Below are 13,888 nucleotides of genomic sequence, written 5' to 3'. Positions count from 1 at the left end.
CAAAAAGGCCATTGGCACTAGACTATAGTAATGTTTCTTTTGAAAAGAATTTTTGAATCACGAGAAGAATGGGAAAAGGTTTTCAAACCCATTACTCTCGATGGATTTCATTACAAGGAAATGAACCCATTAGTTACACACTTTAATATTGGGAATCTATTCTTTCATTCCTATACACGTTGAGTAAACACTGTTCGATTTAAGCAGCTCATGTGTGTGTAGTGTTGCACTTGCTCCAAGTGTGAATCAAATTGGCATGGCATGCTTCATTGCTTGAGAAGTAAATGTTCTCATCTATTGCTTGTAGAGGCACAACAAGTCTAGAAAGTTATACAAATATCAGATATACCTTTCATTCATATTTTAGGCTTTTAGCCATAAAAACAACTAGAATTTCCCCTGCTCCAGTACATTGCACTTTAGGAACATTAGCATTCACATAATCACACTGTGTATTAGCCCATCTAGTGAACCAAGTAGCAATAAACCTATATGACCCTCGGTTAAGCCTAATATAACTTTCTAAATGAAGTTTAGATCTTATATACAGGTGTTACCGACCTGGGTACAATAGAATACAATTCAACATACAATAAAAAGATATCAGTTGTATTCAGGTGAATACCTAACCTTGGAATGGAGAGACCATGTTTTTGGAGACACTAATGGAAATGCAGAAAAGGCATATACAATAATGAATCATATTTAATATATCACGCATTGCATCAATCCAAGTGGATGAAAGTAAAAGCTGGAATCAAGACTAATTTCTCAAATATAGATATAAATGGAGAGAATGGAGTAAAATAAAATGTTATGAAAGAAATCCAAAATCTTTTTAGTAATCATAGTATTCTACATTCCCGTTGTTGGAATGTCTGTCCGAAAGGACTAATACAAAATGTAAACAAAGAAGGGTTAGTAATATAAAAAAAAGATTTTAAAAAATCCTATAACTCTCAGTGCTGTTAGCAGCGAAGAGACAAAAGCAAGTCAGCAACTCACCTTTCAGGTTTTATAAAATGAGTAGTCAGGAGTTTTGAAACAGTGAATCCATTAAAGGAATCAACATCAAAGAGCTCTTTCAACTTGTCATCACATAATATTCTTCTCTTGTCAGATGGATCCTTCAAGAACACAAAATGAAAATGGCATCAGTAGATGTTTATTATGACCCGGGAAAGAGAACAAGATATGATGACAAGTCTAAACTAACTAGCCAAGTAAAGTTTCTATCAATTAAGTATATAACCACACACGAAAGTTTACGCATGAATAAAAAATCACATACCTGAAGGTCATTTTGTTTGATATAGGCCCAAATTCTCTTCACAACATCGGAGCGTGCCAATGCATTTTCTCCTGTTCCTAGAAATTTCACCAGAGCATCTGAAAGTGGAATTGGAGCATGGATACCAGAACCGCTACTGCCACCACCACCACTACCACCCTTTTGACGCTTCTCCTTTCTCTTTGTCTCTTCTGCATCTGCGAACCAAAAAGATTCCAAGTCAAATTTTTTCTTATCGTCATGTTTTGGAAGTATTAAGTTTTCTTCATGATTTATTTCATTTAGCTCTATTAGTAAGATAAGAAAAACTATATATATAAAATAATCGTGCTTAAGCTGATTTAACTTGTCCCCTGTTCTAACCTTCGTCTCTCTCCTTCCTTTGCTTTTCCTTTGGCGCAGAACTTACTGAAGCTGTACATAAAACATCTGTTATATAGCCTAAAGAGCTCATATGAACTAAAAAGATGATAAAATTAAGGTGAACATTAGTAGTTATACCACCGTCAGAATCCAAAGGCCAGATATGCTTGGCAAGAGCCTTATTCATTTGGAACATGTCTATACTATCTACTTGAAAAAGTTCATGAAGCGGTCCATCACAACGTATGTTCTTTCTATTGGCCGGGTCTTGCAAGTCATGTTCTTTTATATAGCTCCAAAGTTGTTTAACAACCTATGATGCATTGCAAAATCAGATACTTAACCTCTCATAGACGATGTGACAAACAAAAAAACCATAAGGATTTTGCAGAAAGTTAGTACCTCTGTCCTGGCTAATTCAGGAACCCCGATTAACTTCTGAAGTTGTGGAGAAAGACTACATAACTTGGTAAACCCTCCGCCTCTTTTTTTCACCTCAGTGTTCTGCTTTTTTGACCTATTAAATGCGGATGAGCTATTCATAAGTAAAAATTCTAAAATATGTGATTTATTTAGCATCATGACAATGCTAAACAACCGGAACAGAGAGTAATACTAAAAACTATGTATATGAAATTTTTTGGGAAGGATGACAAAAAAAGATGAAAATTTCAAATGAATGATGGTGTAAAAAAGTTGAAAATGTTTATGCATTTCAGCCAAAATAGCATCATTGCTTGACCTTGGAAATAACATATGAACACATGTCATATGTGGATATATGTAACAATGATTGTATATAGAACACCCCTAAAGATGTATATTGTAGTACAATAACTTCACTAAAAGAATATAAAACATCAAAGTCATCATGAGCAACATGCATAAGACCTGAAGAGTTATAGCTACAGAATGATGTATTAAAAATGATCTAATTCCTAATAAGAGTGTTGAATTTTTCAAAAAACATAACAACATGGAATATATTTATACTTTCAATATATATGATATTGTGTTACCGACTAAATGCTAATATATCTTAACAGCTTTTGACCCTTTCGATTATCTTTCCCATGATCTCCAATGACCTATCACTTCTTCAAATGTAAGAATTACTCCCTAAAGGATGCGGCTCATATCATTTATGTAAGATCTTCTGAAAATTTAGCTCCACCAGTCAACTTAAGGGCACCACCTTTAAAAAATAGTAAAGGTTTATAATCTGGTCATGTCACACAGCTTCAGCTACCCATCAAAAAATTATAAACTCTCCACTATTCTTAAAGCTTTAAAAGGTGTATATCGGTCCCTCATAGCGTATATGAGGGTGAGTTATTGAAGAAATGACAAAATTCGGGCGAAGGGTAAGAAATAACCATTTGTGCAACACAAAACCTGGTTTTGTATAACAAAACTCACTTTGTGTATCATTTGTAATAAAGCGAGTTCTTGATACACAAACTGAATTTCGTGATGAACAAACGCCAGGCGTTTTATGACGCACATTACAAACTTTTGTGTCTTCTCACACTTCTCATAAGTCTGGACCTTTTGATAATCTTAATTCTTAAACCTCAAATACATGTTGCGGATGGTTCATAGAAACATAAACCTCTTCATCTTTTAATAAACCTCTCTTAAGAGATATTCTAAGTACTACTCACACAACCATCTTTGAGATTATAGGAGAACTGCAATCTCACATGGTCTCCATTTTTTGGGCGTCAAAACTTAAAACCACTACTAAAGTACTAAAATACTACTAAAAAAATGATTCACCCCCGAATCATACTCATAAACCTTTTCTATGTTGATGTTTTTTCCACTATATCAGTACTATCGGAAACTACATTGTCATGTATCCAATTTAAGGATGAAAAAAGGAAAATGATTAATAGACCTAAAGATATGTCTAATGCTTTAGATGATTGACACATGTATCATAAGTTTTCTCTCTCCTAACCTTTACCATTCATCATGCCATATGTCATCATTTTATTATTAGTTCTATCTTTAGGCATACCAATTAGACCTATTAATCATTATCCATGAAAAAAACAATAATAATATAGACATTTTAGTATTTGTATGTATCATTTTACAAGACATACCGCTTACTCCCCTTGCATTCATCCTAAATTAACATACACATATTGTAAAGATTAATAAAATATCATATACATCCTAACATTTTTAGAAATCACTGACTTGTAAAAGTTACAAACTTACAATAATGGTGTAATAAAAAACAAAACCAGAAATTGTTACCATCTATTTTTAGAAATGGACATAAAAACTTGGAAACAAACTAAAAAAGCAAAACAAACAATTTTTTTGGGAACACAAGGTTTTTAGACTCCCAAAACATAACTATCATTGTATATTTGTATGTATCATAACTTTTCAAATTCATACCTAAAAATAGTATTGTACTACTTTTACATCAAATTCACCATAACAACTCCAACTAACAACAAAATACAATTAAAAACTCTATAACAAATATAGATTAATATATACACTATTCAACTGACCTTTTTTTACTGCTTTTACCATTACTAGCTTCTTCTTCTTCATCCGATCCTTCTTCTTCTTTGTCTTTGTCTTCTTCTTCATTTTCATCTTCATTTACAGCATCTAATTGTTCTTGAATTTCTTCAAAATCATCGGTTTCTTGTTGGTGGTTTTGTAAGTAAACATCGACTTGTTGTCGAATGAATGTTTTTTTGTCGGATAAATCTATGCCAAAATCTTCTTCTAGTTTCCTGCGAACACTAGCTGTGGTTGTTGTCGTGAGGTCCGACGTGGCCAAGATTTCCCGGAGACGGGTTATGAGGTCCGAATCCGATACCATACCCGCCGGCCCGACCATTGGTGGTGGGGTTCAAAGTCACGTGGTCTGTTTGATAAAAGAAAAGGGGGGCTGAAAGGACTGACAAATGAAATAGGTATGACTTTAGTTACAAGTGAAACAGAGTTGAGGTTGGAAATGTGTGGTTTTCATTATTGATCCTTTTAGTTTTGTGGTTTGGAGAAGTATGTCCTTCAAGTTTAGCATCACTTTATGAAAATTTTTCATTTTATTTCATGAATCATGACTCGTTCTATTATATAATATACGAGAGTGGTACCCACGCAATACAACGGCCGGTGATGGTTACGTTACGTAAGAAAACAAAAGAGATAGGTATTAGTAAAGGGTAATGTAGGTATTTCATGGTATGAGTTAGCAAGATAGTTATAGAAATAAGAGTATTTTTGTCTTTTTAAAGGCAGAAATTTTAAAAAGAAAAAAAAGAGGATTTGCTTTATAAGGTATATAGATATAGATATAGATATATAAAAATCAAAATTATTAATGGTTATGTTTTCTTTTTAGAAGGTATGAATTACTTGCGAACGTCAAAAAATTTAGCACATGGTGTCTCATTCAGGTTGGTGCTAAATAGTCTTTTCACAGGTCTCGAATTTAAATCTATTGATAACAAATTTCAATCACCTAAAAATTTGTGGGGAAAAAATTCACATCGATCAAAGATGAATGTTATTTGTACCTTTAATTTTTTTTTTTTTATGACACAATTTTAAGCAATTTCTTGTTAATATATAGATTATAAAATACTCATGTTATGACCATGCTTGTATGTAATTTATGTGTCTAACCTTCATCAAGATTAAAGAGATATAGTTTATTATTTTTTAAGCTTAAGTTTTTTGATAGTGTAGTAAATCTAACCTCTATCGAATGTAAAATATATAACCACCCACCCACACACACATATATATATATATAGGAAAAGGGGTAAAATAAAACAAGTATTATCATAAAATAAATAAGACATAACATCAGCTTGACATGTGTCATTGAATTTAATTATTATTTTAAAATAATTTAAGGGTATTCTTGGTATTTGGAATTTTAAATCTGGTTGTATAGTTATTTCACACCCATTTTTTTCTCTTTATCTTCTTCATCTGTTATGAGAATTGAAAATCATATTCTTCCTCATATTTTGTTAACGCACGTCTTTTTTTCCTTGGCATTAAATAATCAATTAATCATCTTTCCTATATAACCACCATACCATCAAACCATTACATTAAAATTTAGACATGCAAAAGAGAACGATGAACCAAAAAGCTACACACATCTTCTGAATTTTACGCTTCACATGAATAGTCCAATTACAGGACTTGTAATTACATCCAAATATTAACTATATTTAACTATATCTGATTCAAAAACAAACTATATACTTTACCCATACATAGAACACATTTCATCTATAATATACACATTCAAAATCTCCATTAAAACGTGAATCATTCACCAATGTATAAGAATGATGCACAAACATCTTTATATTCATACTTTAATATGTTTTACAATACTCCATTTAAGACGAACTTTTCTAATTAAACTTAATCCACATTATGATGCACGAACGTCAGTTACCATCCATTTATTACTAGATATTCTGATATATTATGCTTCACAACACTCCATTTAACTTAAAATACTCATCTACGCTACTTTACGATTCATAAAAATCACTATCCTCATGCTATATATGATTCACAACCCTCCATTTAAATTGAAGTACTAACCTACACTACTTTATGATGCACGGACATCACTATTTTCATGTTATAATATGATTCACAACCCTGCATTTAAAACTAGATATTGTGATATATTATGCTTCACAACGTTTCATTTAAATTCAAATACTTATAAGCCACTTTTTTATGCACCAACATCGTTATACTAATGTTAAACTAAGCTTCACAATACCAAAAGACATAATTAATAAAAACATTCACTTGAATCCAAATTATATTTTTGATCACTTTTGTAGTTATGGGTGGTTATTCTGGATCTTGCTTTCTTCTAAATTTTAGTAGTCTCCCATGTATCCTAGTAGTTTAATCGATAAAAAACACATAATTAAACAATAGACAAATTAATTCGTAATCACAATTTAATTTTCAGATGCTTTTTACACATTGTTGAATCTTTTACACCACTGAATTGTGCATCATATTTGTTAATTAATTATCCTTTTTAAATAGGTTTTCTCATTTGCTATATATAATTCCATAATAACCTTAAAATATAGGGTAACATCCTATTAATATGGAAAATTCCAACAAATTAGTCTTCTTCTTTTTTGAAATTTACATTATCTAGCTTATTTTTTGCTTGCCGTGATTTAAGCCGCATAAACAAATTTGATTAGGAGTATGGTGCAGTACTGCAGTGGTGCATAATTCCTATTATAACCCTTATTTTCAATTCTTAATGACCGAATTTAAGTTTTAAATAAAAAATAATAATTTATTTAACTAATTAATCTAATGGTCCAGATTATGTCTTACATGTTTTACATTAATAGTTATTTTATAATAACTAACCCCCCCTCTCTCTCTCTCTATATATATATATATATATAATGACTAATGTATTAACTAGTATTGTAAAAATCGACCAACACAGTCGATTTTTCCAAATCGGCTTGTGTATCGGTAGGCTATTGATACAAGTTTTCCATATTTGGATAAAAAAATCGGTTAACATCACATCCTCGGGTCAACTTTGGTTAAACTTGGTCGTACTGGTCAAGAATCGGCTGTATCAAAGCGGGTCAACAAAAGTCAACTTTTTTTAATTTATTTACTGAGTAAAACGGTTATTTGATTAAATATCCTTAACCAAATCATGTCAGTATTTAACCCCAAGAGTGTATTGCATGCTTCCAAAAAATATCCAAAACACTTTATCACAAAAACAAGGCATATTTCATGTACTTATAATACATCTATATTTCTATACTATTTATAGAAATTAGAATTGACCGAATTCCTTACCTGCCTTTTAATAAGAGATCACTCAATTTGTTATTAATAAACTAATTTACACTATAAACTCTTATTTTATAAAATATCTCAACTATCAATTTTAAATCAAGTACATTACATTAACTATCAATTTTAGATCAATTACATTTAGATCAACTTACACAACTCAATATCGTCACTACCACCAATCGTCGTCATCATCACCAACAGATGTTGCCACTATCAATCCAAAGTCGTTGGCTCGTCGCTACCGCTGTCGCATTACACGTAATACCATATATCGAAGTAATAAAAGAGGGGAAAAAGTATTTTATTTGATTAACTTTAAAAATACAAGAGAAAATCCTTGATTTACCCGTTTATCTTGAAATTGATATGGAGAAAAGAGCCTAAAATGGCGACGTACTAGCATATAAATTAGCAAAATTTTGTCTTATCCGTCAAAAATATCCAATAGTCCATACCCATCCGTCACTATCACTTCTCCAGGCTGCAAAAAACCACTGCTTGTCAAGATAATATTAATTAATTAAACCCCAATCCACCACCCCCCCACTTGCCGACCGACCACAACAAAAATATCTCCAAACTCATTTTCCTCCATCTTTCTTCCAATATTTCCCCTAAAGCAACCGACTTTAAGCTCCCCTTTTCTTTATATCGATAACCCATATCAGAATCAGGCTTATCTGCTGATTTCTTGGATCTTTTTGATGTGAATTTGTGAAAATGGATCGGTCTATGGGTGTTGCGGGTTCGGGTATGGATTTGCCGATCATGCATGATAGTGACCGGTATGATTTGGTTAAAGATATCGGGTCGGGTAATTTTGGTGTTGCTAGACTTATGAGAGATAAACAAACTAAAGAACTTGTTGCTGTTAAATATATTGAAAGAGGAGAAAAGGTAACTTCTTTTCATTTGTTAGATTTTGGTTACTATTTATTGTTATTGGATTTTTGAGTTGATCTTATTTTGATTGTAAAGTTTTGATCTTTCTTTCCTATTTGGGATTTTTTGATATAATTTTGGGAAGTTTTGTGTGTGTGTTTTTGGTTTCTATTTAAGGTTATTTGACTTTTATAGTTTGTAGATGGATTACTCGTATTTACCCAATGGATATTTTTCAAGTGTATCTATATTTCAAATGAGAAGTTTTGTTGATTATATTGTATGAAAGTTAGAAACTTGAGGAAATACATGTTGGAATTTGTATTTATGCATTGTATAGAGTATAGTTTTGATCAAGTTTAAAATGAGTTTAGCTATACAAAATTTTTTCTACTTGTCATTTTCTAAGAAAACGGTAAGTGTTTTTTTTAATCTCTAGAAAACCGGTGAAATTTTGCTACATTGGCTGTACTTTACATAGAAAGGAGTTGATGGTAACTTTTATTTCTAGGATTGCAGCCTGACATGGAATACAAGCTTCTCCATGTTCTAAAATCTCATCAAGAGTACATATTATTAAGATGTATTGTGTGGGAATCATGGAGGTTGTTGGTTATTGGATTGTTGTTTAACGTGGTGTTTGTTTTCAGATAGACGAAAATGTTCAAAGGGAAATCATTAATCATAGGTCTCTGAGACATCCTAACATTGTTAGGTTCAGAGAGGTTTGCTCATTTTCATTCTTTTTTTCTTTTTCTTTTTCGAATAAAATATATTTTTTGCATTTTTTAAGCTAGCTGCAAGATACTTGATTATTCTTATCTTTTGATTCATTTTAGCTAATATTGACTCCGACCCATTTGGCGATTGTGATGGAATATGCTTCTGGAGGTGAACTTTTTGATAGAATCTGCAATGCAGGACGCTTCAATGAGGATGAGGTTATTGTTTTGTTAAATCTCACAAGTCATCATTTGCTGTTTTTTATTCTTGCAAATGCTTACTTATGTTGATTTTGAACAGGCCAGATTCTTCTTTCAACAACTCATCTCTGGAGTCAGCTACTGTCACTCTATGGTAACTGCAACATTTATCTTCTTAAATCGATTTTTTCTTGTCCTTCTTACCTGCATTTAGGCTTATCATATACGTTCCCTCTCTTGTTTTCCATCATTGAAGCAAGTCTGTCACCGTGACTTAAAGCTCGAGAACACATTGCTGGATGGGAGTCCCGCTCCTCGTTTAAAGATTTGTGATTTTGGGTACTCCAAGGTAGTTCCCTTACATTAAATACTAGTATTATCTTGTTCATGTCGTTTTACATATATGCTCAAAATTTATATATATATATTGGGTCGTAGTCCTCGGTGCTGCATTCACAGCCAAAATCAACAGTTGGTACACCAGCATATATCGCTCCTGAAGTCCTGCTTAGGAAAGAATATGATGGGAAGGTAGGTCATTAATATACAGATTGGTTTCATGATCTATAAAAGATGTCGGGTCCTACGTCTGTGAATGTTTTAATGAAAACTTTAGTCATTGTTTTTGTTCTGTTTGTTTTCAGATTGCAGATGTGTGGTCATGTGGGGTGACATTATATGTCATGCTTTTTGGTGGCTACCCTTTTGAGGACCCTAATGAACCAAAAGATTTTCGGAAGACGATACATGTATGGAGTAGACATATCTACATTTTAAATATTTCACGTCGACATTTTCATATCTTTCAGTTATGACAATTCTCCTTTTGTGATCTACAGAGAATTCTTCATGTTCAGTATTCAATTCCAGAAAATATTCAGATATCTCCGGAATGTCGGCACCTCATCTCAAGAATATTTGTCGCGGATCCTGCACAGGTTGGTAGTTTTACTTTTAACTTCAAAAAAATTATTGTTTTTTTTTTTTATAATTTGTTTGTGGTTTTAGGAGTAACTTTGTAAAAAGGTAAATTTTCGTTTAGTTTTTGTTCCGTGTACAGTAACATTCATGATGGTGCAACTTAAAGCGTGTTTATATATTTGAATTTGGGTAACTAGTAGAACCAGTGAACCACCAAAAATGTGGCCTAGTGGTCAAACTTCCTGTTGTCCTCACCCCTCACTAGAGGTCTCTCAGATTTGAACCTCTCAAGGTAAATATTTTGGGGTTGGCGAGGGAGAGGGTTTGGAAATGGTCACCGGTATATTCGGGTCGGGCTACGTAAATCCGAGTCATCAAAGATTCACCTCCCTGGATAACCTAACCTAAATTGCGTAAACCTTCTTTGTTCACCCATTTTGACTTGGTAACTAGTAAGCTTGTTCCCCAGTTAAGTAGCAAATAAGAAGCAAACAGGTCGATGACTCTTTTTGACAACACCCAATGTCCCAATCACTCATCCACCCACGTGTGATATTTTTGGTTTCCTTGACAACTGAAAGTCGGTTACCCAAATTGGAAATTCTCTTCAAGTCCATTACTCTAAATAATCGTATTTGAAAACTTTTTCTGCCTTTTATATGATCGAACAAATATGATATCTGGAACAGAATTTGAGGAAAGTTGGTTCCCTCTTTACGCAATTAGCTTGTGTTTATATCTCGTTATATGTTTCATACATAGTAGTAGCATGTCTAAAGATCTTGCACATTATGCTGCTGTTGGTGTTCAGAGAATCACAATGGCGGAAATAAAGAAAGATGAGTGGTTTCTAAAGAACCTTCCTGCTAATCTCATGGATGAAGATAAGAAGATGAACGATCAGTTTGAAGAGCCTGATCAACCGATGCAGAGTGTTGACGTAATCATGCAGATAATATCCGAAGCCACCATTCCACCTGCTGGCCTTTATGATATTGATATGATGGATGATGATCTGGACGACTTTGACTCTGACCCTGATGATCTTGATATCGACAGCAGTGGAGAGATCATATACGCCATTTAATGATCCATTCTATACGAGTTGTCTGTAGCGTGTGTTCATGTATGTAGAATCATTTGTCGGTCATGGTTAGATGTCACAACATGGGAGTCGGGTTGTTGTTGTATCATGGGCAGAACCTTCTTTCCTAGGCCGTATATGGTCAAGCTGGGGTTTAGGGGTTCCTGCTAGGAGAAAAGACTCGCCCCTTTTGTATCACTACCTGAGTTGATCATGAACATTGTCGTTTTTGGATATTGTGTATGCCTTGTTTTTTGTGTAACAGAATGACCAATCTGGAGCGATGTACAAATTTTTACTATATAATGTGATAGATTGAAATTCTCTAAAGTTATTTTCAACTTTATTGGTGAAGTTGAGGAACTTAGGCCATTGAATTATATCAAAGGTGATAATTTTTGAATCTTAACATTTGATTTTAATCAAATGGTCAAAATGTCTCAAACTTTATCGGTAAAGTTGAAAACAACTTTAGATGATCTCTATCCTAATGTGATATATCAATAGTCTAACGGGGGACAATGGTTAATCCTGGTGCACAAAACTAAGATGCTTGATTGAACCTGGCCATTGTGGACATATTTTATGTGGAGCTTTGGTACGATTTCGATATTTTTTTTCAGAAATGAATACTTGATAGAGACATATTCTGGACCAGAAAATTGGAGTAAATGTTGGAGACGTAACTTAATTACCATGATTATGGTCAAACTTTTACACAAGAAAAGATGATCGCAAACTTTGATAGATTATTTTAATTCAGTGGTCCATTTAGTTTTTATGGTATTCTAATAAAGTTCCATTTTCCAAAAAAAGGTGCTGAAATGTGACTAAACGTGGAAGGAACTCGCAACTTAATTTCTTTCCTACACGCCATGGTGGATTTTATCAACCATCCTAAACTAGATCTATACCCGGTCGTTGACCGGGTTATTAATAACAAATATACATCTATATCTATATCTTATATATATATATATTCTTAAAAGTACTCGAAACATATTCACCTCTATATATATAAAGATACAACAAGTTAATAAAAATGCAAATATCTAACGTTTATTAGTAAGACGTAATATAAACATTGCAAACCTAAACATAAGGTAGTATCACTTTTGTTAACTCATTATATATATTATTTATAAAGTTAAACATGTTATATATATTTATATATATATATATATATATTTTTGTAGCCCGATCAACGATCCAGTATAGATTTACTTCATTTGTGGGGAAGTTTATTTGTTGTGTACATTTAGCATATGCACGGGTCAAACCCTGACGCGACCCGTGCAGACCGTGACCCGACAAAGCAACAAAATGAACCCGTGACCCGGTTCTTTAAGCGTCGAACGAGTCAATTGGGTAAGGTTCGGTCGGGTTCAATTCAATTATCGGGTTTAAGAGACTTTTGTTCTTCATTTTCATAAACCATCCTGGCCTGACTAAAACCCGACAGAGCAACACAATCAGACCCGTGAGCCGGCTCATTAACCTATCGGGCGGGTCGATTTGTGTCGGGTTTGGGTAGTATTGGGCCGAGTCGTGAATTTTCGAGTCATATACTCATCCGGGGTGTACACTAATTTAGTAGCTATATCTTTAGATTTGTTAGAATAATCTTTTAAAGATGTAGATATTGAATACATTTTTCAAAGCTAAGAGGCATTGATTTAATTAGCTACCGATTTTTCTATCTATCTATATCTATATTATAAAAAAACAGCATTTTAATTTTGGAAGTGCTTGAAAATATGTAATATCACTTAACACCCTTTACAATATTTTCACATACACTACCCCCTTAACATTGATGGTTAATTTTTTTTAGCGACATTTTATCTTACTCCTACTCCTAAACTACTTGTATGCCTGAAACCAGGACTCTCGAAAAATCCCGTGTTAATTAATCCACCCGCAAAAATGTGAGAAGTGAGACTCGAACCCATATGGATCCTCCCAAAATCAAATACCTTATCAATGGGCCATCAACCCATTGGCATTGATGATTAAATTATACTATCAACTATTTATCTTTTGAAATATCTCCATCAACCCTTTACATCATTTTTAATCACATTATTAAATGTTTTTTTGAACATCAAACGCTTGGTATATGGAATATCATTTGTTGCACTATTGCTTAATTGATCTCATCTTTAACTTTCTTTTGACATGTTACGATTTTTCTTTTTTTCTTGAATGTTCTCCTGCTCATCGAACATATTATTACTACATAGTGACAATAGTAAAAGATAAATCTAATTTTACTCTAAATGACAATAGTATTAAAATAAGTATATTAAATATCATAAAAATTTACCATAATTAAATATCAAAGTTTGACTTTTAATTTTGATGGTTGAGATTAATTTATTGATTTATTTTCAATGGTGAAGATCAAAAGACAATTCATATTTTTTTCTCTTTGTAGTGGTAGACATATATATATATAATTCAGTATGTGCACGGATGTTACCAAAGTCGAATGGATGTAATAGAAGTATATTTATTTGGGAGGTGATATTTACACTGAAACTTTTACTTGGTACA

General features: G+C 32.7%; 2 protein-coding genes across 2 annotated transcripts; one reads left to right on the top strand and one right to left on the bottom strand.

Moving 5' to 3' along the window:
- Positions 1–802: 802 nt before the first annotated feature.
- LOC122589944 (upstream activation factor subunit spp27-like) lies at positions 803–4,605 on the bottom strand. Its single transcript, XM_043762276.1, has 6 exons — positions 4,189–4,605; positions 2,057–2,171; positions 1,793–1,967; positions 1,655–1,705; positions 1,292–1,488; positions 803–1,127 (listed from the first exon to the last, which is right to left on the bottom strand). The coding sequence occupies exons 1-6, from the start codon at positions 4,524–4,526 to the stop codon at positions 1,002–1,004; spliced, it is 1,002 nt and encodes a 333-aa protein (XP_043618211.1). The 5' UTR covers positions 4,527–4,605; the 3' UTR covers positions 803–1,001.
- A 3,437-nt stretch (positions 4,606–8,042) lies between these two features.
- LOC122589943 (serine/threonine-protein kinase SRK2E-like) lies at positions 8,043–11,662 on the top strand. Its single transcript, XM_043762275.1, has 9 exons — positions 8,043–8,419; positions 9,055–9,129; positions 9,244–9,345; positions 9,428–9,481; positions 9,584–9,676; positions 9,766–9,858; positions 9,972–10,076; positions 10,167–10,265; positions 11,060–11,662. The coding sequence occupies exons 1-9, from the start codon at positions 8,243–8,245 to the stop codon at positions 11,333–11,335; spliced, it is 1,074 nt and encodes a 357-aa protein (XP_043618210.1). The 5' UTR covers positions 8,043–8,242; the 3' UTR covers positions 11,336–11,662.
- Positions 11,663–13,888: the final 2,226 nt, after the last annotated feature.

Source organism: Erigeron canadensis, chromosome 2 (assembly GCF_010389155.1).
Source record: "Erigeron canadensis isolate Cc75 chromosome 2, C_canadensis_v1, whole genome shotgun sequence".
Lineage (NCBI taxonomy): Eukaryota > Viridiplantae > Streptophyta > Magnoliopsida > Asterales > Asteraceae > Erigeron > Erigeron canadensis.
This window is presented reverse-complemented; position numbering and strand designations above follow the sequence as displayed.

Excerpts from the sequence above, each read along its gene's own strand:
- LOC122589943 (XM_043762275.1), top strand. The coding sequence starts at position 8,243 with ATGGATCGGTCTATGGGTGTTGCGGGTTCGGGTATGGATTTGCCGATC. Across the intron at positions 10,077-10,166 it reads ATTTTCGGAAGACGATACAT|AGAATTCTTCATGTTCAGTA; the intron begins GTATGGAGTAGA and ends TGTGATCTACAG. Across the intron at positions 10,266-11,059 it reads TTGTCGCGGATCCTGCACAG|AGAATCACAATGGCGGAAAT; the intron begins GTTGGTAGTTTT and ends GTTGGTGTTCAG.
- LOC122589944 (XM_043762276.1), bottom strand. The coding sequence starts at position 4,526 with ATGGTCGGGCCGGCGGGTATGGTATCGGATTCGGACCTCATAACCCGT. Across the intron at positions 1,489-1,654 it reads AAGGAAGGAGAGAGACGAAG|ATGCAGAAGAGACAAAGAGA; the intron begins GTTAGAACAGGG and ends TTTGGTTCGCAG. Across the intron at positions 1,128-1,291 it reads TCAAACAAAATGACCTTCAG|GATCCATCTGACAAGAGAAG; the intron begins GTATGTGATTTT and ends GTGTTCTTGAAG.